The sequence below is a fragment of the Odocoileus virginianus genome, chromosome 12 (genome assembly GCF_023699985.2).
Source record: "Odocoileus virginianus isolate 20LAN1187 ecotype Illinois chromosome 12, Ovbor_1.2, whole genome shotgun sequence".
Taxonomy (NCBI): Eukaryota; Metazoa; Chordata; class Mammalia; order Artiodactyla; family Cervidae; genus Odocoileus; species Odocoileus virginianus.
Window position 1 is genome coordinate 12,481,219 of NC_069685.1, and position 26,114 is coordinate 12,507,332.

The window sequence follows — 26,114 nt, forward strand, 5'->3', positions numbered from 1 at the left end:
GCACACAAGGCTTCCCTGTCCTTCACCATCTCCTGGAGTTTGCTCAAACTGATGTCAATTGAGTCGATGATGCCATCCCACCATCTCTTCCTCTGCCATCCCCTGCTCCTCCTGTCCTCACTCTTTGCCAGCATCAGGATCTTTTTCAGGGAGTCAGTTCTTCGAATCAGGTGGCCAGAGTATTGGAGTTTCAGCTTCAGCATCAGTCCTTCCAGTGAATATTCAGGGTTGATCTCCGTTAGGACTGACTGGTTTGGTCTTCTTGCAGTCCTAGGGACTCTTAAGAGTCTTCTTCTCTTTCTGCGGAGGCAGTGTTAACAGATTCTTGTGTATCCTAAGGGCAGGGATATTTTAACATGTGTAAAAAGTGTGTATGTATTCATAATCTGATTGTCCGGAAATTCTAATGATAACAAATGATTAAAAATCAATCATAAGAAAGAATTACCTCATGTCTCAAGGGTGGTCAGTACATACACAGCCCTGAGAAATGGCCTGATTACAGAGTAATCAGGGCCTTGTGTTCCTGGCACATCCAGTGATGGTGGGCAGGGGCGATGGGGGCCCGTGGTGGGTTGGTTACCTCCCCCAAAAGATGGAACTGATGCCCTTAATCGCCTTGTTGTGGCTTAAGTCTGACATACGGACACTGACCAGACTCCACTGGCATCTGAAGTCTTACTCACTAGAGGCAGAATACCCAAGAGGACCAAATGGCTGACTCACATGCACTTCTGTTTCCCACAAACCGAATTTTTATCCAGTGTGCCTTCTAGTGGTTTTTCCAGTCTGACAGGAATTTGAATGGTCATATAGGTGTTGTTTTCTTGTTTGTGTTAGGCATATATTACTTGGTATATAAAAACACTTGATGGGAGAAGGAAATGGCAACCCACTCCAGTATTCTTGCCTGGAAAAATCCACGGACAGAGGAGTCTGGCGGGCTGAAGTCCATGGGATTACATGACTGAGCATGTGTGCACGAGGGTGGAGGGAGATGGGTTGGTAGCAATAAACTGGTAGAACTGAAAAAAAAAACAAAAACAAAAAAACACACTTGATGGCAGAAGGCAGTGGATAGTGCATAGATGTGAAACTTCGGAGATTTTTTGACATTGTGATTGATGATGTAGGAACCCACTTGTATTTTCAGTGAGTAAGGGTTTAAGGATGTAGGTGCGAGAATGAATTTTGCTAATGTATTAAATTTAGAGACTGCAGATGATTGAATAAAGTAGACTTTAAAAAATTATAGTCAAAATTTAGAATTTTTAAGCTAAATACTCAATTGATTTAATGTTCATAGAATTCATCTTGGCTTTATTTCTACTATTTAGCACATTAATTTGGGACTCTCGTTATAGAATAAAAGATCAGTGGTGTTGGGCATGAGACCTTGTGACCTCTCACTCTTCTGAAATCTCTTTCTCATGGACATTGTCTCTTCCCTCTGAGAAAGTAACAGAGAATAACAAGAACCAGCGGGATTGCCCGGTGTCCTTCAGTTCGCAGATGCGGAGAGCGACCGACCTGCTGGGCTGGACGCTCCCCTCCAGCTCGGCCCAGACAGGAAGGGTTTGGTGCTCTGTGGCTGGTGGGGGGTAGGCTGGTGCCTTCGGGTGATGAGTGGTTAGCAAGTGTTGATTGTGCAGAGACTGGTGGCCGTTGCTGAGCCATCTTTGGAGTCTTTCACCACAGGGGTTTGAGAAGGACTGGTCCAAGATGGAGGGTCCAAACTCGCTCCCCTGTTTTTTTCACCTAAGACTCCAGGGTTGACATCCGCCTCGTTGGAGTTAGGATGTGGTTTTAAGTGGGACTGAGGATGTGAATCGGCCATTCTTTGTTTCAGAGGGAAAAGAATCAGATGATATCAGTTGTGTCCTTCCCGCTCTTTTTAGGGAGATGGTGTCTCTTCACATATTTTTCTCGCAGGCTTTGGATTTTCATTTCCCACTGTTGTGAAACTGTTAGACATGGAAGAAATAGTACTCATATCGCCTGTAATAGTTACATAAAGTGTTAGGGTTATGTTATGGGCTACTCGACTCTATTCATGAACTTTGTTGTCTCCTCCTTTGACCAAAATTATGTTGAAATGACAGCAGTACAGTTAGTATCTCACCTCGTGCATTTCCCCCCCCCCGCCAGCTTTCATGTTCCCTTGATAGTGTTATTAAAAAGCAGGTAGGTAGTCCTGGTGTTTCTTTTAACATTGTCCTTTACTTAGAATAGAAAATTAGAATGCTTTTGAGGCCTAAACTAGTAACTGTCCCTTTCCTTTGAAAGAGAAGTCTTATGAAAATATTGGAATATGGCATAAAGAAAAGATACAATGCTTATATTTATGCTCCAATGAGAAGAAAATTCTGTGATAATGTGTATCATTTGGAAGTGAGTTATATTTTTCTTTTCTTGTATTGTAAGTTTGTCGTCTTGACTCTGAAATCCCAATAATTCAGGTGCTTCCTCTTGCTAAACATTTGTTAATCGGGCAGCTAAAAGTTCTGTAATGTCACAGTGTAGCTAAGATAGCAAATACTTGTATTGCTGAAAGTGTTATTTTAGATTATTTTAGGTATGCAATACATTGTCTTTTTTTCATCCAAGAATGTCTTATTTGACAGAAAAGCTGATCGTGAGAGAGCTGAGGATTTTGATGCCACGACTCGAGAACCTAACTATTTCGGCCTCTCTCCAGAAGAGCGCAGAGAGAAGCAAGCTATAGAAGAGTCTCGTTTACTCTATGAGATTCAGAACAGAGATGAACAGGCTTTCCCAGCACTTTCTGTATGTATATAAAAAGGAATTGGAAAAGTTACCCTTCAGAAGTCTCTCCTTTATATGGTTTTTGTACTCAACCATAGTTTCTAGTGGCAGACGAATCATTTTTACACTGAAGGTTACCTTGGGGATGATGCAGCTGCCCCTCCTTTTCATGTTCATGAGGCAAATGAGGTCTAAAGATACTTCTAGTTGGTGGCAGAGTTGAGGCGAGCTGATTGTTTATCTGACTTCAAGTTGAGTATTTTGTTTTGAACTGAAGCTTGTTTTTGCTAGCCAGAGCCAGTGACTTACCCTAAGCAGTGGAGGTGTACAATTTAGTTAAAAGATAACTTCTGTAAAATTGGGACATTCTTTTCAGTGTTCCTTGTCAAACATACCCAGGACCGATTAAGAGAAACCTGGTACACACAAGTGAGAGCTGTGGTTCAGAGCAGTCACTGCTGGAGACGGTGGTGGGTGCAGGCTGGGGCTTTGCTCTTGCCCCCTGTATCAGATGCTTGATGGGACGAGACAAACGTTCTCTGCCTTTGAGTGTCTTAATTCTTTTGAGGGAGACAGACGGGGAAGCAGTAAATGCTGTGTGAGGAGGGTCATTGGCACACAGGGACAGGGTAGCCGCTTGAGCGCGGTCACTGGGCTCCCTGAGCCTGCGGTCTGACAGCGGTGAGTGGCACTAAATGGCTTGTGATGCAGCTGTGGGCACCTGTGAGGCGTGAGCGGTGGTCGGAACACTTTCTTAACAGTGCAGTAAATAGGCAGAAGGGAATGTTATAGAAGCTACCTTGTAATACACATGTGTATGTGTATATGTGTGTGTGTATTATATATTGGTATGTGTATTTATATCAGTATAAAACGTTAAAGCTCCACTCATTGTTTCCTGGCCTCTGCGGAATTCTTCAGAGGTGGAGAGGCTGAGCTGAGACCAGCTCACCTGGAGTAGCATAGTTCAGGCTGGCCCAGGGATAGGAGCCCAGGAATTGTTGGAAGACGTGCCCAAATTCACATGTGAATTAGGCATGGCCTCTATTCTGAGTGTAGTTTATCTCTGTGATATGTTATTTTTCCATAATATTTAGATAATAAACTACCGATCTTTTAAGCTTCTACTCACAGTTTTTTGTCTTTTTTTCAGTTATTGAATGGTGAGAAACTACTACTATAGTGTGGGAATAGACGGTGAAATGTTTCGATTGTTAAAATGAGGTCTCCATGCTCACTGTGTTCAAACAGGCTTCTGAGCCTGTCTTGGACTTGATAGCGACTCAGGTTTGTCCTCTAGAAAAGGCCTGCTACTGAGGGCTGGGATCTCTTCTCAGCTGTGTCCTGATCCCAGGAGAGCAGAGGCCTTAGTGGTCATTGAGCTGAAAAGCCAGACTTACTCCCGTCCCCGTGCTTCACCAGTTAGAAGCTGGAGCTCAGCAGAACTTGGGGGGCTTTGCTGACAGTCAGGGGTATTTTAGTGGGAAGCATCCTAGCGACTGTACCTGCCTCTTGCCCTTGGGGCCGCCTTCCCACTCCCCGAGGACCGTGGCTCTGCGGTGGCTGCTTTTGAAGGTTGGCATGAAGGGTGCTGTTCTTTGTGCAAAGAATGGAAATGTCAGTTGCATAGTACAGGTTCGGTCACAGTGGCTTCTTGAAATGTTGGCATATGAAGAAGTCTTAACTACTAGGCTAAGTGTCTGATTGCCTCATCCTTTGGCTTATTAATAAGCCAGTTACTGTAGAGTATTTAATATGAGCCCTAGGTTGTATTTTTTTTGTAGGCTGGGAAGTTTACCGATACATGGTGATGAAATTTGAGATTTTTAGTCAGATGTGTGAACAGTAAGATTAATTAAAAGACTTCTGTTCATATACTTGTGAGTAAATTTTTTAACACCAAGTGTTGGGTTTTGTTTAAGAGTTCATCAGTCAGCCAGTCAGCTTCTCAGAGTAGCAACCCAGGCATCCAGAGAAAATCATCCCATGGAAGCGATCGAAAAGGAAGCAGGCGGAGAATGGACACCGAAGAACGGAAAGATAAAGGTATGTTATTTCATCATTTGAAAGCAGATGCTAGAGATCTGTTTCTGGCCTAAAGTCAGCCATGGGGAAAAGAACTCTTACTTTTTAATGATTGAGCAATGTACTGTCACATCTCACTGTTGCAGAGAAGCCTTGACTCAAGCTAAATAAAGTGTGGTGTATAATTGTGAAAACTATTTACTTCCAGCTTTCTCTGTCTTCATGTTTTGTTGTTCTGTCTTCACACCTGACTAGTGGCTGATGCTGGCTTTTTTTATCTTGATCTGTTATAGACTCTGTCCATGGACATATTCCCTTGGATAAAAAACCTGAGCCAGGCACATTGGAGGTAAATGTTTTGAATACTAATCGCGTCTTTTTCTTTTTCCTTAACACTGTGATAGTGTGGAAAAAGATGGAGATGACTTCAGCATTTTATAACAAGTGGTGTTGAGTCACTAAGTTGTGTCCAGCTCTTTTTGTGACCCCCATGGACTGTAGCCTGCTAGGCTCCTCTGTCCATGGGATTTTTCCAGGCAAAAATACTGGAGTGGGTTGCCGTTTCCTTCTCTGGGGGATCTTCCAAACCCAGGGGTCGAACCCATATCGACAAGCACATTCTCTACTACTGAGCCATCAGGGAAGCTGTAACAAAGTGTTATGGAAATAGAAAAGCAGAAAAAAATTGGGAGAAAGTTACAATGCTTGAGAAAAATTGATGCACTCACAAATTGTAACCATTTATTCTGGGGTGCAGTACTTCAACTGCCATGATGACCTTTACTTTCTGTTACTCCATAGTATTACAGATTGAGATTTTTAAGGGAAAAATGCTGTTTCGGAACCATGCCCCTAGTAAAAACTGCGCTATAGTTTGATGTGATAAAGACATGCCGGCAAAATTACCTACCTGTTGAAGACCAGATACAATTGAAAAAAGTACTCACTTGTTAGAGGATTCAGTTAGATGCAGATAGGTGAGCTATAGGGTAGCACGGTTATCCCAGAATGTGGGTCTTTGAAATAGAAAATGACCCCCCCCTTTTTTTTTTTTGCTTCCAAAGAATATTAGCAATGATAAGTGTGCAAGAATTTCATCACCATCAAAATCAAAGAAATTAGAGTGCCCACCTCCTACAGAGCAAGTAAGTACATTGTCGCGTTTGACATTGAACGCTACTTAAAAACAGAAAATAATAGGAAATGGGAGAATTTATTATTAGATCATGATTTGGAATGCAATTACGATTTTCCTCTAATTCTGTTCTTGGTTAATCTGAAATGGTCTCAATGGAATGTTTTCTGGACATAGAAGCCATTCTTCTGAATTGAAGTTGAATAAGTTTTTATCTGGTACTTTATGTTGCCTTTGTGATGAGTTGGCTTGAAAATAAGATTTTTGAGGGAAAATTTGTTTTCTTCCAGAATTTGAAGAGACAACTCTGCATGCTTACCAATTATTTCATAGAAGAGAAGGAATGTAATGATTGAAGAGATTAGAAAGGACGTATGTCTAAAGGGCAATACTGCCAGCTTACAGATTTAATGATGAAAGAACCTGAGTTCTAGCAGATTGTTTTGCTTCTTGGTCTAATACAGGAGTAGAGAAAGTTCTTATCCTTTGTCTTTTAGTTAACATCCTTCATGTCAGGTAGAAAGTGTATGATTTTATGTTAGCTCTTTGTGTGAGGAGCTGTTCTAGACTTGTGAATTTCAGGGTGATTTCAGTGAATTTGCTTCTTTGCCTTAAAGCATGTGGTTCAAGTTGCTTTATAGTTTGTTTCTAACCCCACTGGTGACTTCTGTGACTTTTGGTGGGCAATCACTGGATGAAATTTGTTAGTATGGGATTTTTAGCTTCTGTGTTTCTTCTTTCATTTCGAAGACCAGAAGAAAGACCATTTATGTAGAAACTGCAGTTGTGTAAGAGGCAGGCAACTCATGATGCATTCGGTGGTTGAATTGGTGTTAAGTACAATGAACTCTTGTCTTTTTTGTACCCCTTCTTCTTGAAGAAGCCAGCAGAACATGTGTCTCTGTCAAATCCAGCTCCCCTTCTAGTTTCTCCAGAGGTACATCTAACTCCCGCGGTGCCTTCCTTACCAGCCACTGTGCCCGCCTGGCCGAGCGAACCTACAACGTTTGGACCAACAGGTTAGATAAAATTTGTTAAAGTTCATTGAACCAACCAGCAGAAGTCCTCCAAGTCTTGACATTCTTGAGTATGAGCTTGACCTCAGAGCAGAGTCAGGTGCATGGAGCCTCAGAGCTTCTGTGATCTTCCGTACTGCTCTACTTCCCGTGGTGGAGGGCCAGGTTCATGTGGTGCTCATTTGAGATCCGCCCTCACAGTCTCGGGAGCAAGACATCTGACCTCTGGTTGCCCGGTGCTGGCAGTGTAGTTTTCAGTCCCCTGCAACCCCCTCAGCTCTTCACGGCCCCAGGAGACACGGGCTGTGTGTCTTACATGCGTCTGTAAGAGCTGTCATTGGCTCAGAGCCTGTTTTTTGGCCTCGTTCTCTCCTGCATGGCCAGGAGGGTGCGTGGTTGACGTAAGTACTTCTTTAGATTGCTTAAGCGCACGCCGTCTTCCCAGCTGTGTAATGTATGGCATTCCTTACCGTTCAGCCTATTTTATTTGTGGAGGAGAATTATCTTTACCTCTTCATAGCTTCTGATTCCTTTCCCTTTCTTTTGTAGGTGTCCCTGCCCAAATTCCTGTCTTGTCAGTGACACAGACTCTGACTACCGGGCCTGATTCTGCTGTGTCCCAAGCTCATTTGACACCCTCTCCAGTTCCTGTGTCAATACAGGCCGTGAACCAGCCCTTGATGCCTTTGCCTCAGACACTGAGCCTTTACCAGGACCCGCTGTATCCTGGGTTTCCTTGTAACGAAAAGGGAGATCGAGCCATTGCGCCACCTTACTCACTGTGTCACACCGGGGAGGACCTGCCTAAAGGTGAGCTCCTCCTCCACGTTCAGGGTACTTCTATCAGGTCCTGCTGGGAGCGGAGTGAGACCTGTGAGTAGGGGGCAGAGGTCAGGCTGCCGCCTAAGCTGGAGGACTTGCCCGGGGAGGACAGCAGAGGTGCGGCTACCTGTCCGTCTCTCACTCTTGTTTCAGCTTCTCTATGATGGGATACGTTTTTATATGTTTAGTGACTGCAGCATCCCCCATCATGTCTGCAAAAAGCCTGAATCCATTTTGAATTAAGCTTTACTAGTGTTACTAACCAGACAGCTAAACATTGCTGAGTTTTCCGTATCAGTGGTTTGGTGTTTGAACTACTCTTTTCATATCCATGAAAAGATTTTAAAGAAATGAGTATAACACGTGATAGCTGTCCTGTATATACATATATGTATACATATTTTAAAGGAGCTCCTTTTTTTTTTTTTAAGTCATCTGTATTTGTTAGAACTTTTTAAAGCAGAATGTGACTTGAGCACTACATTTCCATTCACAAAACTTGCTCCAAGTTACTTTTCCAGCGGCTTTACAACATGCCTGAGCAGGCTTATAAGTTTGCTACTCTAAACAATATTTTTCTTTGGAAAACAAGCCCTATGTATGGACAGCGACTCCAATCAAGTTGGTTCAGCTTAACACACTAACTTCTAGAGGCCTGGCACATGCAGTCATAACTACAGGGGATGGAAGTTTTAAAAAGTATATCCCAGAAGATGAAAACTTGCTTTAACAAGTGTTTCTTTTAAACATCACGGTATATACTTCAGAACACTTCAGTGACAGAAAATTTTGGTCTACTAAAGAATCCGCTTGATAGCTAAACACTTCAGACCAGGCTCCTTTTAAATTTGTCCTGAAGAGACTTTAGTTTATGTTTTGAACTTTCCTATCTGTAAAACTGCAAGAGTAATGCAGTGACTGCTCTTTACCTGGATATTTGTAGATAATTTTATTAGTGGTTTGATGTTTGAGTCTGTGGGTAACTGGCTAATGTTAAATGAGTACCTGAGCTAGTATTGTCCTGCTAATCTCATTAATGAGTTTTATGTTGATTTTTACTCTTATCCCCCCCAATTTTTATTTTATAATGTTTTAAACCCCACAGAGAAGTTGAAAAAAAAATGCAGTGAACACCTGGGTTTTCTTCGTACAGAGTTGCTTTTAGTCATAAAAAATCTCGGTTTAAGCCATTTTGGGAGTTGGATGTTAGAGTAGAAAAAGTGTATTGAACTCAGAATCACCCTACAGTAACGGAACCTGGTTTTGGTTATATTATAATTTTTAATCCATGTTTTGTATTACAAGCTAGAGAAAACAGTTGAAGTAGGCTAAGTTGTCCTTAGAACTATGTATCATTTGAGGATAATTAGAAAAAGCTTTTTGTGAATGTATAATTTTAGTGTTGATGTTACTTATTTTCAGATAAGAACATTCTTCGATTCTTCTTCAATCTTGGTGTAAAGGTATTTACATTTTATCATTTTAAAGTTATTTTAAGTTAATACTTTTTTTTAATACTGTTTTAATTACTAATTCTAACCTATTGGTCAATAACCTAAGGCTAATCTTATTATTTTAAAAACTAGCATTTTCAGTGCCTTACAGTTTGTTTTTGGTGGTGATTGAGGCTCCACCATTTGTCTGCTTTTCCTGTTAATTGACAGTGATTTAACCCTGTGAGTTTATTTGGGGGAACAGCCTGGTAGAGTGCTCCTTGAGTCGGGTGAAAGGTCTTTACTGTGGGCCCTGGGCGAGTTCCGGAGTGTGTCGGAGCCTACTTGTTTCCGGTCATGGAACGGGGCGGTGCTCTTCTCCGCCTCCGTTGTTGAAAGGCTGAGAGGAGGCCAGCCATGGAAGGCAGGGCTCCCTGGCAGAGCAGAGGTTCCTGCGGGAGGTGGTCAGCCTGGAGATGGCTTGTCTTAGAAAGAGCTGGAGAGCTCTGTTCTTGTCAGTGTTGCACTGTCTCCTGTCCGGATTCGTTTCTGTGGGTTCTGAACTGTTAAAACACCAAGTGTTACCATGGCCTACAGACCAGTTCATAAAAACAGACTTGATTTAATTTCTCCATCTACTAATTCATTGCCTAGTTTATATTTCTCTAGTTAATGTTGGCTGTACAGCTGATCAATTAGCCAGTAATCTGGTAAATTTTTCTTTGTTTTGTTGTTTAGGCTGAACCTTTTGCAGGGCAGCAATTTGGAGTATTTCATTTCATTATTTAGCCTTACCTGACTAGAGGTCTAAATTTAATCCTTGCAATTGGATTGCTCTGGGGGCTTCTGTAACCATGGAGTCCAAATGTTGGGGATCACCTACTTCTGTGCCAGCATTTTTAATGATAGAACCTGTGTAGTCTAGGTAGCTAGTGGACTAACGGGGTTGCATACTGAGTTAGTGGTAGAGCCAGAACATGAGCAGAGGTCATTCCAAACAGCCAGCGATTGAGATGTTGGAAGTTGGAGGCTTGATTGCTGCTGATGGTTTTTGAGATCTCTGTCACCCCAGATTCCTTCTGTGCAGTTAGATCTACAGGATGGAATATTGATCACAATGGTCTGTAGGTAGGCTCATTACTGTCAAGCCTCTGTATCAGGGCTGTGAGTTGGTTTCAGGCTATAAACAAGGAATGGAGTCTTGGCAGTGACTTAATTTTGTGATTCCTCTGCATGTTGTGTGTTAGAGGGGTCTCGTCTTTGGACTGCAGTTTATGGTCTTTTCAGATGCAAGAAACTTTGCTTGAGCCAACTCAAACTTCTTCCCCCGCACCCCCCCCCCCCCCGCCCCCATGTAGTTTATCTTACTGTTTTTTGTGTTTTTTTTTGTCTCTTCTAGGCATATAGTTGTCCTATGTGGGCCCCACACTCTTACCTGTACCCTCTGCATCAGGCCTATCTGGCAGCCTGCAGGATGTACCCAAAGGTCCCTGTCCCTATGTATCCTCAGAACCCGTGGTTCCAAGAAGCTCCTTCTGCTCAGAACGAGAGTGACTGTACGTGTCCAGATGCACACTTCCCCATGGAGCCCGAGGGCAGCGTGAACGGCCAGATGCCACAGGCAGAGATGGGCCCGCCCGCGTTTCCCTCACCCCTGGTCATCCCTCCGTCTCAGGTGTCCGATAGCCACGGACAGTTGTCCTACCAGGCGGACCTGCAGTCGGAGAACACAGGGCAGCTCCTGCACGCCGACTATGAGGAGTCGCTGAGTGGCAAGAACATGTTCCCGCAGCCGTCCTTTGGCCCGAACCCGTTCTTGGGCCCGGTCCCCATCGCACCGCCTTTCTTTCCTCACGTTTGGTATGGCTACCCTTTTCAGGGATTCATCGAGAATCCAGTCATGAGGCAGAATATCGTTCTGCCCTCCGATGAGAAAGGAGAATTGGATCTGCCCCTGGAAAACCTCGATCTCTCTAAAGAGTGTGCTTCCGTGCCAGCAGCAGAGGAGTTTCCCGAGGCCGGGCGCGAGGAGCCCCATGCTCCCGCTGAAGCCGGCGCCAGCAAGCCGGCCGGCCGCGCCGAGCGCTCCTCGCAGACGCCGAAGGCGGAGCCGGGCCCGGCTCCCGGCCCTCCTGCCGCCGAGGGCGAGGCGCACGGCCCCGCTCAGCTTCTAAACAGAGAGAGGGAAGCTGCGCCCGCGGGACTGGAGCCCAAAAGGACCATTCCAAGTCTGAAAGAAAAACCAGAGAAAGGGAAGGAGCCGAAGACTGCTGCTGATGCGGTCAGCGGGGCCAACTCCGTGGATAGCAGGGTGCAGAGACCAAAAGAAGAGAGCTCAGAGGACGAAAACGAGGTGTCGCACATTCTGAGGAGCGGGCGATCCAAGCAGTTCTACAACCAGACTTTCGGGGGGAGGAAGTACAAGAGCGACTGGGGCTATTCGGGCCGCGGAGGGTACCCGCACGCCCGAGGCGAGGAGTCCTGGAAGGGGCAGCCGAGCAGGAGCCGCGACGAGGGCTACCAGTACCACCGGAACGTCCGCGGCCGGCCCTACCGCGGGGACAGGAGGAGGTCAGGGATGGGGGACGGCCATCGGGGACAGCACACCTGATGTGTCGCTGCCGTGCTTTAGAGTGGAAGCCCTTGCTTAGGTGGAGTGTCTGAAGGCTTTAATAAAAAACAAAAAAACCCAATAAAAACCCAAATTGGAACTCTCTCCTCCCCTCCCCCCCTTACCTTCACTCTCATTCTGGACAGGAGATTTTGGATATGTGTTCAGGGGGCAGGTGAATTCCTGGTGTTGCCATTTTTCTGTCTTCAAAACCTGTCTATTTATCAGGTGACTGCCCCTATAAAAAGTAAGAAATAAGTTTGTTAAAGTATTTTTTATAAACAGCTTAATATGAACCATTATAGATTTAGTGTTTGATTTTTGTTTTTCCTTATATAAGTTTAATTTCAGATGTTGGAAACGTGTGCTTTGTAGTGTTTACTAAAGTGACAAAATATACCATTCGACACACTATAGATTCCAAAACATAACATCGCACCAAATAGAAACGTATATTTTATTATGCAATGCCTTAGTCATAAACTGGGCTCAAACAGGTCTTAGCCTAAAACACTGTTGTCTTTTGAAACGCTTCCAACCCAAAGGCCTTTCATCTCAATATCTGTCAAACTTGAATGATGTCTTCTCTTTAATATTACACATAAGGCAGCCTATTAACCTGTGTCTTAGAAATGTATATAGTTCTTTTAATATTCATAGGGTATATTTTTGAATTTTGGTGAGTATTTGTTGAACTTGAGATTGCATACAAGAATAGATGTTTAAGAAATCATAGGAAATCTAATGAAATGGCTGTTCCCACCAAGAATTCTTAGCACTGGTGTAAATATCATGGTGCCTACTCGAAAGAAATGTAGATGCTATGCATTTTGAAAATAATCTGCATCTGTTAAAACTGCAGAAGTTTTTTAATGCCACTTTAACACTAATGCACTGACAGATTTAAATATTTTGTGAGAAGAAATGTTAAAAAAATTTTTAGCCTGACAGGTTTCTATAGAGTTACTGTGTTTCGTTTTTCTCTTTTGCACCATCAGTTTATGCGTACCACTTGACACTTGCATGTTCAATTTGTCTCGGCTGGAACTTGTACAAAAAAGGATGACTTTGAGTTCTTTTTCTAGAGGATGCTGCTAGACTGTGGATTTGCTTTGCATCATGTAGCTTGTTGCCCCTTGGTAACATGTCCTTGATCCCGCTTCCTTCCTGTCTCTGCAGTATTCATTTAGAAGTTCCCTCTGCATGGTGCACTCTGCTCCCATTGGGAGATTCGAGTCTCTGAATTAACACAGTATTCATTCATCTATGTTACTGTGTAAAAAAATTGCTGTAGCTTGTATTTCTTATTTGTACATATCAGTGTGAAATTCTGCCCTTTTTTATGTTCTCCTTTGATGAGGAAGTTTGAGTGCTATGCAAATAATGTAGTTAATTTCTCTCTGCATGCCATGTGTAGTACACCTAGCCAAAAGTAGTTTGTTTGTTTGTTTTTTTAAAGCAAATTACTTTAAAAGCAGATACAATTCACTTGAATTTGACAAGCTGAAGCAGATGAGTTTTCTGGGTTCTCTGCTAACCTACGGGAATGTTTGGATGCCAGCTCAGCTCAGTGAATCTCCGCTGTACTGTAATAATGGTTATTTACCTCTTTGTTTTAATTACCTGATGTCTGTGTAACTGCTGATTTGAGTAGTGATTAGTGTGTAGATATTTTGTAACATAGGATTTTAGAGAGCACTTTGAAAGATAACATTTTATTGTGATGGTGCTAGGTAGAAATTTGTAGACTGGGATTGTTGTGTGGAAAAGAAAAAGATTGAGAGAACCTGTTGAAAGGAATTTCTGGTTGTCACTTTCTAAGCCAGAAAACTGGGGAAGGTACTGCTTAAGAATTTTTTTTTTTAGTCACCATCAACAGTTGTTATGGAATGAGAAGATGAGAGGGTCCTCCACTTTCAGCTCATGCTTTTACATGTAAGATTAGCTTACCTGATCATTTTAATGAAAATTACATTAGCTGCAGTGACAAGATTTAAAAGTTCAGCAGTGTAGGTTTGATCTCAGGAGTCCCCCCCCCCCCCCCCAAAAAAAAAAAAAAATTCATTCTGTTCCTGTGTTCTTTGTTTTCTTGACTGGGATTTGATCTCAGTTTCTTCTGGAAATGTTTTAAAATTGGATAGGAAAGAGTACTGTTTGGTTTCTTCACTGTCACTCTGTCTTACCTCTGTAGTTCCTGAAGGAAATGCCGAGTTGCTTCCTGTTTGCCATCCTCACCTGCAGTGTGTGGTGGAAGCAGTGCTGAGGGAGACTTCCTGTTTGCCATCCTCACCTGCAGTGTGTGGTGGAAGCAGTGCTGAGGGAGACTTCCTGTTTGCCATCCTCACCTGCAGTGTGTGGTGGAAGCGGTGCTGAGGGAGACCTCGAGCAGTTGGCACTTCAGTCAGTGGCCTCTGGAATAAGAAGAACGAACTCTGACTTTTGATTATTCGGTGTTAAAATGATCAGTCTTTGCAGGAAGGTCTGTTTTTCCTTTGGGTTTGATTTTGGTGTATCAGTCCAGGGGTTTTGCCTTATGCTGAGGTCAAACTAGGGCCAAGCAAGCTTTGTCCTCCTCCATTTTAACTGAGTTATATGGTATGTTGACATGAGATAAAAATGTTTCAGAGAAAAGCAAAAGCTTAGAAGTGAGAATCATTTGTACTCGGAGTTGGAAATTATGGAACTTACTCTCTTAACGATCATACACATTTTGAAGAACAAACGTTTAGCATGACCAAAGCTCACTTCTCATTTTTGTTGGCTTTTGCTAAACTTGATTCCAGCCCCTTTCCTTTTAGTATTGTGTGTGTTTCTCCTCTTCATCTCCTCTCAGATAGATCTTCAGTTCTTGTTCCACATACCCCTTGGCGGCAGGATGCTGGCATCTGGGTAGTTCTCATCCTGTTGTTCCCTGTTAACCTGTGTGTGCGTTTTCATGGCTGACCTAAGCTCAGACCCTGCTGGGGCCTGGCTGGAGTAGGTTTTCCCTACTGATATGTCATCATATTTGCTGCAAACTCTATATTCTTGCAGTGTGTTTCCTTTGTGACTCAAGGTTGAATAATGCCTGTGAACTGCAAACTTGCTTATGATTGACTTGGTGCAATAAAGTTCCTTTCTAACCATTTCTGGTTTAGAAAACATTCAGCCATCCTAGAACTAGCAATATTTATTTATGCCTCATTTATTTTACCTTAGTCTTTCACTTATGGGTACTAAGCAAGGTCCATTTTAGTGTAGCTGAAAATAATGCATATTTGGCTACACTATTTCTGTTTACTGTATTTTGCTTCCTATTTAATGTCTAAATGCTATTGTGTTGTTTCAAATCTTAATAATGGCTCAGTTCCAGTATGTCAGTTTCAAAGAACTAAGGTTTTGCTGTTAGTGTAAGCCACTTACTCTCCCACTAACTGGGAATTCCCACTAATTTAGGTTTTTTTCTCCCCTGAAATACAAATTTTAGAAAATCCTACAAGAGGGGTGGGTGCATGTCTTAATGCTGGGAAACAGCAACTTTGGGGTTGAATTTACTTGAATGGATAAAAAATTGCATTGTTACAGAGCTAGAAAAAAATTTATGTATGAAAAATGATAATAGCCTTACACTGAGTACAAATAATAAAGCATGTGAAGATGTGATTATTTGTGATGTTACTTGTAAAAAAAAAGTATATATACATCTTTTGAAGTGTTCAAAGGAAAATAGTACTTTATATTCTTTATCATATCACTTTTTGTAAGTGTTGAATATATTCCTGTTTATTTTTCTATGTTCTGTTTTGTAGCCTTAAGAAGTGTTTCAAACATATCTGAATGTATAAAATAAGAGTAAATGCCCTACATGGTGTGATGCTGCATTATATATAAAACCGTGTGCATATATTAAATTTTGTCTCTCGATTCTGCTTGTGATTCTTTGGCTCTAGGGTTTTAAGCAGTAATATATAATATAGCATATAAATCTTAGGAGGAATTTAAGTGAAATTTTGAAGTTAAGAGTTTGCATGGCTTTTATCCAGTCAGAAAATAGTATGTGCAATTAAACACCACGTGGGATTTATAATCTATGGGGTAAGTACTGTTCTTTTCCTTACATTACATATATAATAAAGCTAGGGTCATGCGACTAGTAAGTGGTAGAATTTAGGTTTGAACCTAGCCCCAACTGGTTTGAGAGCTAGTCCTATTCTTTCTCAGCAGTCATTAAATGAAATGGGAATGTATAGAATATCTGTGAATAATTTATAGGTTAAATGAATTTTTAAGTTAGATAAAGCATTGTTTGAAAGTTTTATTTGAAAATGTAGCCAGTATACTTAAATACTTTGAAGCCTAAGTTTCTACTTTTCTCCTAACTGAATTAAGTGCAGTTCTAGGGAATGATATAAGAATGTGAATAAACTGCAAAAGAGGAAGTAAGTACAAATTCTGTTCACAGACCCTAACTAATTTATAAGCTCTACCAAAAGTGAATCATGCACTCCTCAGAATCGTCAAGCTACAGATGTTGGTGTGAATGTCAGTTTTTCAGATTGATCCTTTGAGTTCATTAGTGAAACTGGAGCTTAAAAATCAACTTTCTAAAATACATGTCATTACTATGATCACATTTATTTTCCACACTTAGAAAAAAATCTTAGGGATATTAAGTACAGAAAACGGTGTGGTTCTTAGGGTCTCATATCTCTTCAAATGTTATATAAATACTGAACTAGGAAATTATTAACTGATTCCAATAAAAATCGTTGTAGTAAGCTAGTTTTTTAAAAATAAAAACTTTGGCTTTGGATTAAATGCCTTCAGCTAGACTGAGAAAGTAATGCTGTTTTTAGTACCTACCTAGGATATACCTCTTAGTAGTAGTGTAACTTAGTCCTTTATACTTTCATGTGTTCATAAGTTGGGGGCCAAAAATGGAGACTAGAAACCAGAGGTACAGACATGAAATGACACAAGGCTTTGCTCCATGAGGGGACAGATGTACATGGTTGCCAGTCTCATTAGGTGAAGATGTATAGATAAGGGAGGCAGACTCAGGCGTGTGCAGTTGGGAGCTGGAACTCCTATATTTGTATTCACATCAGGAGCACCCCTGGAGAAGGAAATGGCAACCCACTCCAGTATTCCTGCCTGGAGAATCCCATGGACAGAAGAGCCTGGCAGGCTACTATACTCCATGGGGTCACAGGGGTCAGACACGACTAAGCGGCTACACCACCACCAGGAGCGCCCCAGTCAAACGGGCAATAGTGGTAACTAAACATTTCCTATAGACAAGCCTCTCCTTGCCTGGTTTCCAGATTCTTGGGGAAAAAACAAAACCCACTTGACAATGTAGTCATACTTGTTTAGTTAGGTTTGATGTCCAGGAATCTGCAAGCTAAGATGAAAAGTGGTTCTGAGCTGGTCATCCAGTCCCCTGGCACAAGTAAATGGGAAGCCTTTGAAGCGACCTCAGAGCCAAGGTTCTGACCTCAAGAGAAATCTGTGAGTTTTATCCGCTTACGCAGGGATTTGTTCTAAGAAATCTGGAAGGAATGTGGCTGCTGGCATTGTGTGGTGTTTGATAGCAGGGCTAGGATCCTTGTGACTTTCTCAGCATTTCCCTCTCGTCACCTTGTGGTCACAACACAGCCACAAAAAGGTGTACCAGATACAGATCTCTTTATTAGAAAAGCAAAAGGGCTTTCGGAAACTCCAAGAGGCTTCTCTTTCAGCTTATTGGCTAGAACTGGTCAACATGGCATGCTGAGCTGCAAGCAACTAGGATATAAGAGGAGGACTGTCAGATGGCCTTAGCCCAGTTACGACCCACTGGCTGCAGCTGGGCACACTGCTTATCCTATCAATTAGGCAAGGGAGGAGGTACTGGTGAGTAGTAATAAAATGAAAATTAAAGAATTATAAGCTGCTGAACTGATTATTTGATAATTCTGTTTCTCCAACTGCTTTTCTCATTTATTCCTACTCAGACCATGTAAAAACTTCTACCTTAAATCTTGAAGGCACTGAAAGTTCACTACACTCTTGCCTGTATTATCTTTTCCTCTCACTAAGCTCTTGGGTGCCCATGCTGATATCTGACATTGTTTTCTGTTTCATGTGGATTATTTTACCATCTTTATAGGTTCTATTTCCCTGGCAGCTGCCTCTATTGTAGCCCTTTCTGACCCTCCAACCCAGACCGCTCTTCAGAACCACGTGGTACTCATAACTCACCAGTGGGGTTGAGGGCTTGACATATATGTACATGAAATACTAACGAGGGAGTGAAATCACTTAACCAAGTGAGTAGTTACCTAGTCTTCCTATAGAAACACAGAGCTGCTCTGATGAGCAGATCGATTCCTTCAATACAGTAGGCAAAACTACATGTCAGACACCAAACTACATTGAATTTGTAAGCAAGAGAAGGTACTGGACTTCAAGATGCTATGGTGTAAAATTAGGTTAAGTTGCATATGCACTAGTTTTATAGACTGCTACATGCTTCGTTAACTATAAACAGTTGATATGCACAAAATATAAAATTCAAAAGGCGTGTGTGTCTATGTGTTTCCTTTGTTCTCTGTTCCTAACCATCAAGTTATCCTTCTCAAAAGCATTGTTTTTGAGTATCTCTTTTTGTATTTTAGTACTTTGTGTATTTTCATAAATAGTGGTGTCTTATAATAAACTTATGTTGCACCATGCTTTTTTGCTTAGAAATTTTTTCTAATCAGGATATAATGATATAATTGAGCAGTCTCATTCTTTTTAGGAGAGCTAACATCTGCACTGAGGTATTTGAGTTGGTAATAGATTTTATAAAACACTTCTTTGTGTTTAAGTCCTTTTCTATTGCTGTACAGAATTTTAAGTAACATCGAATTCCTTTTTAAAATTTTCATTTACATGAAAAACAATAAATTGATATGTATTCTATATCAGTAATAAGTAGAAAGAACTGGGCTCATATCAAAAATATTTTTAAGGACATAGTACAGAATAAGTAAAAATAGCTTTTGTCTTATTTTATTCAATATATTTGAATAATCATTCACAAGTTTAACCTATCCTTAAAAATAGGCACTACTTATTTTAATATAATCCCATTTATGTACAAAGCAAACCCTTTACATATTCACACTTAGTTAAAAAGCATGAAAGGATATATATTAAAAACACTGATAACGTCTGGGAGGGTAAAATGAAGGGAAATCATAATTCTTTATTCCATTTATTTCTGTATATTTGAAATTTTCACAACAAACATATAGATTACTCACATAAATTAATTTTTTAAAAGGCCTAATGGGTCTTAGTTAAACCACTTTCCACCAACTGTTTGCCTATTAATTAAAGCTTCTGTAGTTTACAGGGAGCTCTAAAAGCTTTTCTATGTCCTAAACTCCTTTCCCACTTGTAGTATGAGTTAGTTCCAGTTCAGGGCATTAGGCAGAAATATACTTGAAAGTGGTTTCACACTACAGGTATGCCACTGTTCAAGAAATCTAGATCAGTTTTTAGAACTCCTGCTACACACTATCTAGAAAAAAAAAAAAAAAAGTCAAACAGATTTAGATAATATCCTCTATATTCAAAACCTAGAAATAAATATATTTGGTACCAAGGGATACTTTGTATTGCTATCTGGGGACTCCTTGGTGGTGTTGTTGCCTTTAGGAAAGTGGCTCACAGTCCTTGGTTGCCCATCAGAAATCTGTGGAAGTTTAAAAACACATAGGTGCTTAGGGACCAACTTTATAAAGATTTTGAGCCTGTACTGTACTTTCAAGGGAAACAGACATTCTTTAAAATACTTTTTCCTAAATCTTCTTCAGTGATTACACAAAGGTATGTTTAAAGAATGACATTACCTTGAGAATAATTACAGAATATAGAATCTTATGGAATGGTACATCTAATTCAGAATCAAGTTAGGTTTTTTTTTTCTTTTGGGTGAGGAAGAGGAGGGTGTGTTGAAATGATTTTTTTTGCTCAAGATATTTATAAGCACCAAAAACATTGTAAACAATGCTAAAGTTGGTAATAGTCTGTTTCCAGCAGTGGTGTTCTGCAGTAATCTTCCTTTGAAAGTCTAAACATACTGACAATTTAATGCAAAGACTGAAAACAAATAAATATAATCCTGATGTTTATTTATCAAATTTAATCAGTGAAGTCATCAACTGGATTTTAAAATAAGGGCAGTTTCATTATAATGGCATATTTGGCAAACCATGTTAAGTGCAGAAACCCTTTTCAAGAATTTTAAAAGGGGCAACACTGCTCAGCATTTAGTACATGAATATATAATAAACCTACTGAAAATCTTTCTATACATTATGGAAACCTGGAGGTAATTTGTATGCTTGAAATGTCTTCATTTTACAATGTTATGCACAAAAAGGGTTCTATCATCAAGATCAGAAAAGTGGCATTTTCTGTATTCAGACTACCATTTACAACACAACTAGCTTTTGATGTTACAGTAAGTAAATTATACTTCAAGCTCTAGAGCATGTGGTGTATAAAACCTGATTTAAATTTTATATGACAAAAATTCCAATAAATGTTTCTCTTAATAAATGGCTTATCAATATTCTCAGATTCACTTTAATCATCCAAGAAAAAGTAGTTTCCACTCTTCTTTTGTTCTACATCCTAAAAAACAAAGAGAAGCAAACAGAAATCAACAAACACAGATGCAACAGAAAGCAACACCACTCTCCCGTATGCCCCGGCTGGGTTCCCACAGTGCTACCAGTGCTTCCAGCAGCATCACACAATCCCCTCTGCGCTCACCAGCTGCTTCTGGAAACTCCTCACCCCGCTGCTCAAAGACAAGGTTACTACTCTGCTACCCACCTCCACCACCTACCAAAGACACCTTCCTTGATGTACACCTCACACAAAATTCCTTTACATAAAATACACATTCAAAATTTTGCTATACAAAATTCTGTTTCCAAAAAAACTATTAAATTCCATTTTTATCCTTTTAAGCTCCTGATAAAAATGTAACCGTGTCAGTTTGGGAACTGCCTAGTATACAAAATGCATATAAAAATAATTTTTCCCAGTACCATTTGCAGACTGGCCAGTAATGATCCACCTATCTATCTGCCTAGCAGCTCCCTTATTAGAACTCAGGTGTGATTGTCTAAGATGAACTGATACAGAGACTATCCTGAATAAGTGTACCTGGGGACTGAACTGAGTCTCTATCCAAGGAAATGGCAACACAAAGGGTAAGGCTTCAGAAGAGATTCTTATGAAAGTGCTCTAAAATTTAGTTCCTTTCTTCTGCTTAATTCACTTTTCAAAACTAAGGAACTATTCAGTTTTAAATTTCATTATCCTGGCTAGAGAATAAACATTTATAAATAAAATATTATAGTGAAGGCTAAAGGCATCCAGACACTGTGTTAGGTGCTTAAGAATAAGTGATATGCACTGTGCCTCTTGCTTTCCAAGGGCTCACACTTTAGTAGCAAAGCTAGGGGAGTAAAATATGAAAGGGCGATGGCTAGAGTGCCATGAAGCAGAAGCCATGCTTTAAGGATGCATTCATTGCAGCCATACTAGAAACACAGAAACACTTTTTTAGTTTTCATTTTTCTTTGGGTGATGAAGAAATGACTGCTTTCTAAAAACCATATTTAAATCAAGTATAGGGTGCATAATTACTTTATATACCACAAAGGAAATAAAACTGCTGATTAAAAGACTGCAGATTTAACCAAATTTTTCGTTTCACTGTTTAGAATTTAATGTTCACTGAGGAAGACTATTTAGACTCTTAAAACTCTTAAAATACACATTTTAATCATGTTCTTATGTAAGCACAAAAAATGCGTAAAAAAGCTGTAAAACCTTCTCTACTTCAAGTGGAATTTCCCTGAAGACACTTTAAGTGGCAAATGCCCTCCCCACAAGTGGCACAAGGGGTGTGGCTCAGAGGCGCTGCAGCAGTGTCCGCTGTACCACAAGTGCCGCCCCCCAGACTGACAGCTGCCATCAGAAACTAAACGCGAAAAACGTCAATCTCAGAACTGAGGGAGTGACAGCATTTCAATGGCACAGTCTTCAATTCAAAACATGCTTTTCAACTATTTACACTGAGAAATTACTTGTGATTTGAGATAACTTTTTTACATACCTTAATTGAATTGAGTTTGTTTATTCTTGGCCTATAGTTGTTTGGATCTCTTCTGAATGTAATTTCAAGCTGAGACAAAAATTTATTCATGCCAGCCAAAAGGGTTTGAGGACTAGGATGAAAAATAGAATCTATCAATTACAATTGATTTTTACCCTTCCCCCAATTTAATTGCTTTTTAGGAAGAAGAATATTAAGAACTGTTTCCTCTAATTCCTCAATCATAAATCATCTCAATAATAGTATAATCACAGTATATTATAAATCTATATTCAAAAATGGCTTTGCTTCAATAATTTGGCTGTATTTTTGTGCAAAACAAACACAGTTTAAAATGTTTCTGGTATGGAAAAAAACATTTAGCCAAAAGTACTACTTTAGAAAAATTAGGTGATTGCAGAATTTCAAATCTAAGACTTTTAGGGGAGAAGAAAATTTAACAGAGAAGGTACAATTATGTTAGAAATTTGGCACTAAAAAGACTATGTACAACATAATGATTTTTAGTAGTAATTCCTTTCAAAATTTCCATACTATTTCTATACTAATCATTTTTTCTCACCTAGTTAAACTACTACTAAAATCATCCTAAATCATATCATACTTGTGGAACATTTCAAGTACTTTTTAAATACAAAGGGAGGATCATTATTTGAAGGCTCCCCTGGTGGCTCAGATGGTAAAGAATCCACCTGCAATGGGGAAGACCTGGGTTCGATCCCTGGGTTGGGAAGATCCCCTGGAGAAAGGAATAGCTACCCATTCCAGTATTCTGTCTGAAGAATCCCATGGACAAAGGAGACCGGCAAGCTACAGTCCATGGGATCGCAGAGTTGGACATAGCTGAACAACTAACACTTTCACTTTTCTTTTCACATAGTCTAAGAAATTTCCCTAACAAAGTACATTATTTTCAATAATTGACAATTTTAAATTAAAAAGAATTTTAAGAAGTTTACTTAAGTACTTTTATTTCTTGGATGAATTATTCAAACAGCAAATCCATTCCTCCCTAAACCAGGAAATATTGCGTTGTAATCACATGAACTTAACTGTTTTTATAAGTCAAATGGTTGAATATCTGTAATTTCATATAGTTCAACCTAATAAAATTTAAGCACTAAAAGCATAATGAATTTCTCATTAAAAAAAACTTTCTCATAAATTGTGAAAGTTAGGCTTCTTTATATTTCAAGTGCTCTCTATCAAGCCAATAAGGAGAAATGAAAGAAAAAAAGAGGAGAGGTAAAATCATTCATTTTAAACTCGGCTGTACATTTATACCAGATATTCAGGGGATAGTAAGCTTTACCACTAACATTGTAAATTGGGCAAATCACATACCCAAATAATGAAGCAGACAAAACATAACCAGAAAGAGAAGGTGAGGAAGCAGACAAAACATAACCAGAAAGAGAAGGTGAGGGGCCCAAAGCTCTGCATCCTTATTCCCCTGGGTCAGTGCTATACCACAGTCTAAAACCCACTGTTCTAATCAGTGTTATCAAAGATGGTATATGAATAATCTTGGGAGTTACAAAATCACTTCAAGAGTTTTCCTTATTAAAAATTAAAATAGTATGACTAATGTTTATATGCTGATTAGGAAAGTGTTGGAACTTATAATCAGGTTGAATGGTTTAGAAATAGTTTACCTGTTTGCAACTGTGTTCTTGGATGGAACACCATCAAAAACAATGACTCGATCTGCTAGATAGGTGGCCATGATGAAGTCATGTTCCACAACAAAGGCTGTCTTCTTAGCATGGAGTATGAAACTAAAACACATGATTTTGAAATCTTAGTTTTGTATCATCAAATATTCAAATGGTGTATTAAGCACCTACTACACATGATCACATGTAATAGATTTACGAGCGGGATATTACCGTTTGACAACTCGAGCAGCCATCAATCTTTGCTCAGAATCCAAATATGCGGATGGTTCATCAATTAAATAGACATCAGCAGGTTTGCCCAAACAAAGAGCTAATGCTACTCGCTGCAGTTCACCACCAGATAATGTCTGCACCTATTTGCAGAAGAAGTTCAGTAAACCATGTAGAGATATACACCATTTAAAATGATAAAACAACAAAAATTATTTTAAGAGTACCTCTTGATCGATGATGTTTTCAATTTGCAGAGGCTTCATTACATCAGTCACAAACTGTGGATGAGTGTAAGCATCTCTGATCTTTTCATGTAGTAGCTGGCGAACACTTCCCTGTTTTTAAGGGAAAAGTATTCAGATTTTATTTCAGTAAAAAACTACTCTGATTATGCACCTTGACAAAGTTAAGCCACACAGCAAAAGTGTAACAATTTGTTGCCAACAGATACCCATAGTATTTTGACACTTATCTATCAGGTAGGGCATGTTTTGAGATTTAAAAAATTAAAAACCCATCATGTCCAACTAAAAAAAAATAAAGCAATAATCTTAAAATCTGAAAGAAATAAATGACCGCTTCAATGGAGAAATCATTAGACTAGGAATACTTCTAAAGGTCAATATGTGTATCAAGTAATCTTAGGCAATCTGGGAGGTAACACAAAATGTGCAACAGTATGACAGGGATGAACATCAGATGTCTTAAGCACTTGAAAAGCTAAGTTTATAGAGAACACCAATGATGAAATTTTTAATGTAAGCCAAGTCATCATAAATATTTTCAATATGAGTACTGAGGTACTGAAGTTAATAAATAAGTTCATTACCACACCTGCAGAAATCAAAGGAAGTTAATTTCACAATGTTTTAAGTCTCATCCATATCGTAATATATATCAGTGTCTTCTTTTTATGGCTGAATTAACAGTGGCTCTACTGTATTTCGTTCCTACCAGCAATCTACAAGGTTCAAATTTCTCTACATCCTCAGCAATACCTGTTCTTGTCTGATTGAAGTCATTTCAGTGGGTGTGATGTGGTGTCTCAGTGTGGCTTTAATTTGCATTTCTCTTATGACTAACAATGCTAAGCATCTTTTCATGTGCTTATTGGCCATTTGTTTCCCTTCTTTGGAAAAATGTCTATTCAAATCCTTTGTGCATTTAAAAATTGAGTTTTACGAGTTCTTTATATATTCTGGATATGAGTACCTTATTAGATATATAATTTGCAAACAGTTTCTCCAGTCTTGTGGGTAGCCTTTCACTTTCCTGATGTCATTTGCACCGCCAAATACATTAGGCTTTTGAAGATTTATTTTGGAAAAAGATGCAAAACAGACTTAAAATAGTTTTCCCAGTAGTGGAAATGAAATTAAGGACTATAGTAGTCTTAATATCTTCCTTAGCTACCTTATTACACCTGTGTGCGCGCGCTCAGTTGCTCAGTCATGCCCAACTCTTTGTGACCCCATGGACTGTAGCCCACTAGGCTCCTCTGTCCATGGGATTTGCCAGGCAAGAATACTGGAGTGGGTTGCCATTTCCTTCTCCAGGAATCTTCCCCACCCAGGGATCAAACCCTTGTTTCCTGCATTGGCAGGCGGATTCTCTACCACTGGGCAACTTGGGGGGCCCTGGACAGAAACTGATTTGGAGAAACATTCTGATACAGTTTAAGAGTAATGCTCTAGGTATATATACATATAAATTCTTCTTTAATAATAATAAAAAAAAAATACCAGTATAACTCACGGTTGATTTGGGACTGATTTTCTGTGGCTTATAACTGACGTTTAGAACTGGAACTTCCCCTGCAAAATAATGCAAATAAATAAGACACTGAAAACTGCTCAGATCTTTAGAGTCTACTACATGGAAAAGAGTAAAAAAAACAACACTACAACAGTACCTCCTTCATCAGGTTTAAGCCTTCCAGCAAGCATTCTGATAAATGTTGTTTTACCAGTACCTGGCAACACAAATCAAATTGATTTGAAAAATGTTTCACATTTTGAGTAAATCACTATGCATTACTGGGTTGTAACTGGAAAACTAGTTTTGAAAAAATATACTGACACTACAGAATTCTGAAGGCTATATAGAAAATTACTTGAACTTTCATGATCCACCTCTCAAGTATCATTCTAAATTCATTAGGAGGAATATATACTATTTAAAGGTTATAATTGCCATTTTAATAAAAGGATCTATAAAGTCTTGGGTTAGTTCTTGAAAGACTTTTTTAGCTAAAGTATCGATGAACA

At 39.8% G+C, this 26,114-nt stretch overlaps 2 protein-coding genes across 8 annotated transcripts in view; one reads left to right on the top strand and one right to left on the bottom strand.

Moving 5' to 3' along the window:
* Positions 1-15,711, top strand: part of OTUD4 (OTU deubiquitinase 4) — a 42,483-nt gene extending 26,772 nt beyond the window's left edge. For all 6 annotated transcript variants that reach the window (XM_070474804.1, XM_020898243.2, XM_020898240.2 and 3 more), the window contains 8 exons: positions 2,625-2,787; positions 4,689-4,812; positions 5,085-5,140; positions 5,856-5,936; positions 6,807-6,945; positions 7,492-7,752; positions 9,187-9,227; positions 10,597-15,711. In XM_070474804.1, coding sequence (XP_070330905.1) covers positions 2,625-2,787; positions 4,689-4,812; positions 5,085-5,140; positions 5,856-5,936; positions 6,807-6,945; positions 7,492-7,752; positions 9,187-9,227; positions 10,597-11,808 — 2,077 coding nt within the window. In that variant the 3' untranslated portion in view covers positions 11,809-15,711. The remainder of the gene's footprint in view (positions 1-2,624; positions 2,788-4,688; positions 4,813-5,084; positions 5,141-5,855; positions 5,937-6,806; positions 6,946-7,491; positions 7,753-9,186; positions 9,228-10,596) is intronic.
* A 4,224-nt stretch (positions 15,712-19,935) lies between these two features.
* ABCE1 (ATP binding cassette subfamily E member 1) overlaps positions 19,936-26,114 on the bottom strand; it is a 28,854-nt gene continuing 22,675 nt past the window's right edge. For both annotated transcript variants that reach the window (XM_020898246.2, XM_020898247.2), the window contains exons 12-18: positions 25,760-25,819; positions 25,603-25,661; positions 24,072-24,182; positions 23,845-23,987; positions 23,611-23,733; positions 21,956-22,067; positions 19,936-20,457 (exon numbers count right to left, since the gene is read on the bottom strand). In XM_020898246.2, the coding sequence (XP_020753905.1) occupies positions 20,410-20,457; positions 21,956-22,067; positions 23,611-23,733; positions 23,845-23,987; positions 24,072-24,182; positions 25,603-25,661; positions 25,760-25,819 (656 nt within the window). In that variant the 3' untranslated portion in view covers positions 19,936-20,409. The remainder of the gene's footprint in view (positions 20,458-21,955; positions 22,068-23,610; positions 23,734-23,844; positions 23,988-24,071; positions 24,183-25,602; positions 25,662-25,759; positions 25,820-26,114) is intronic.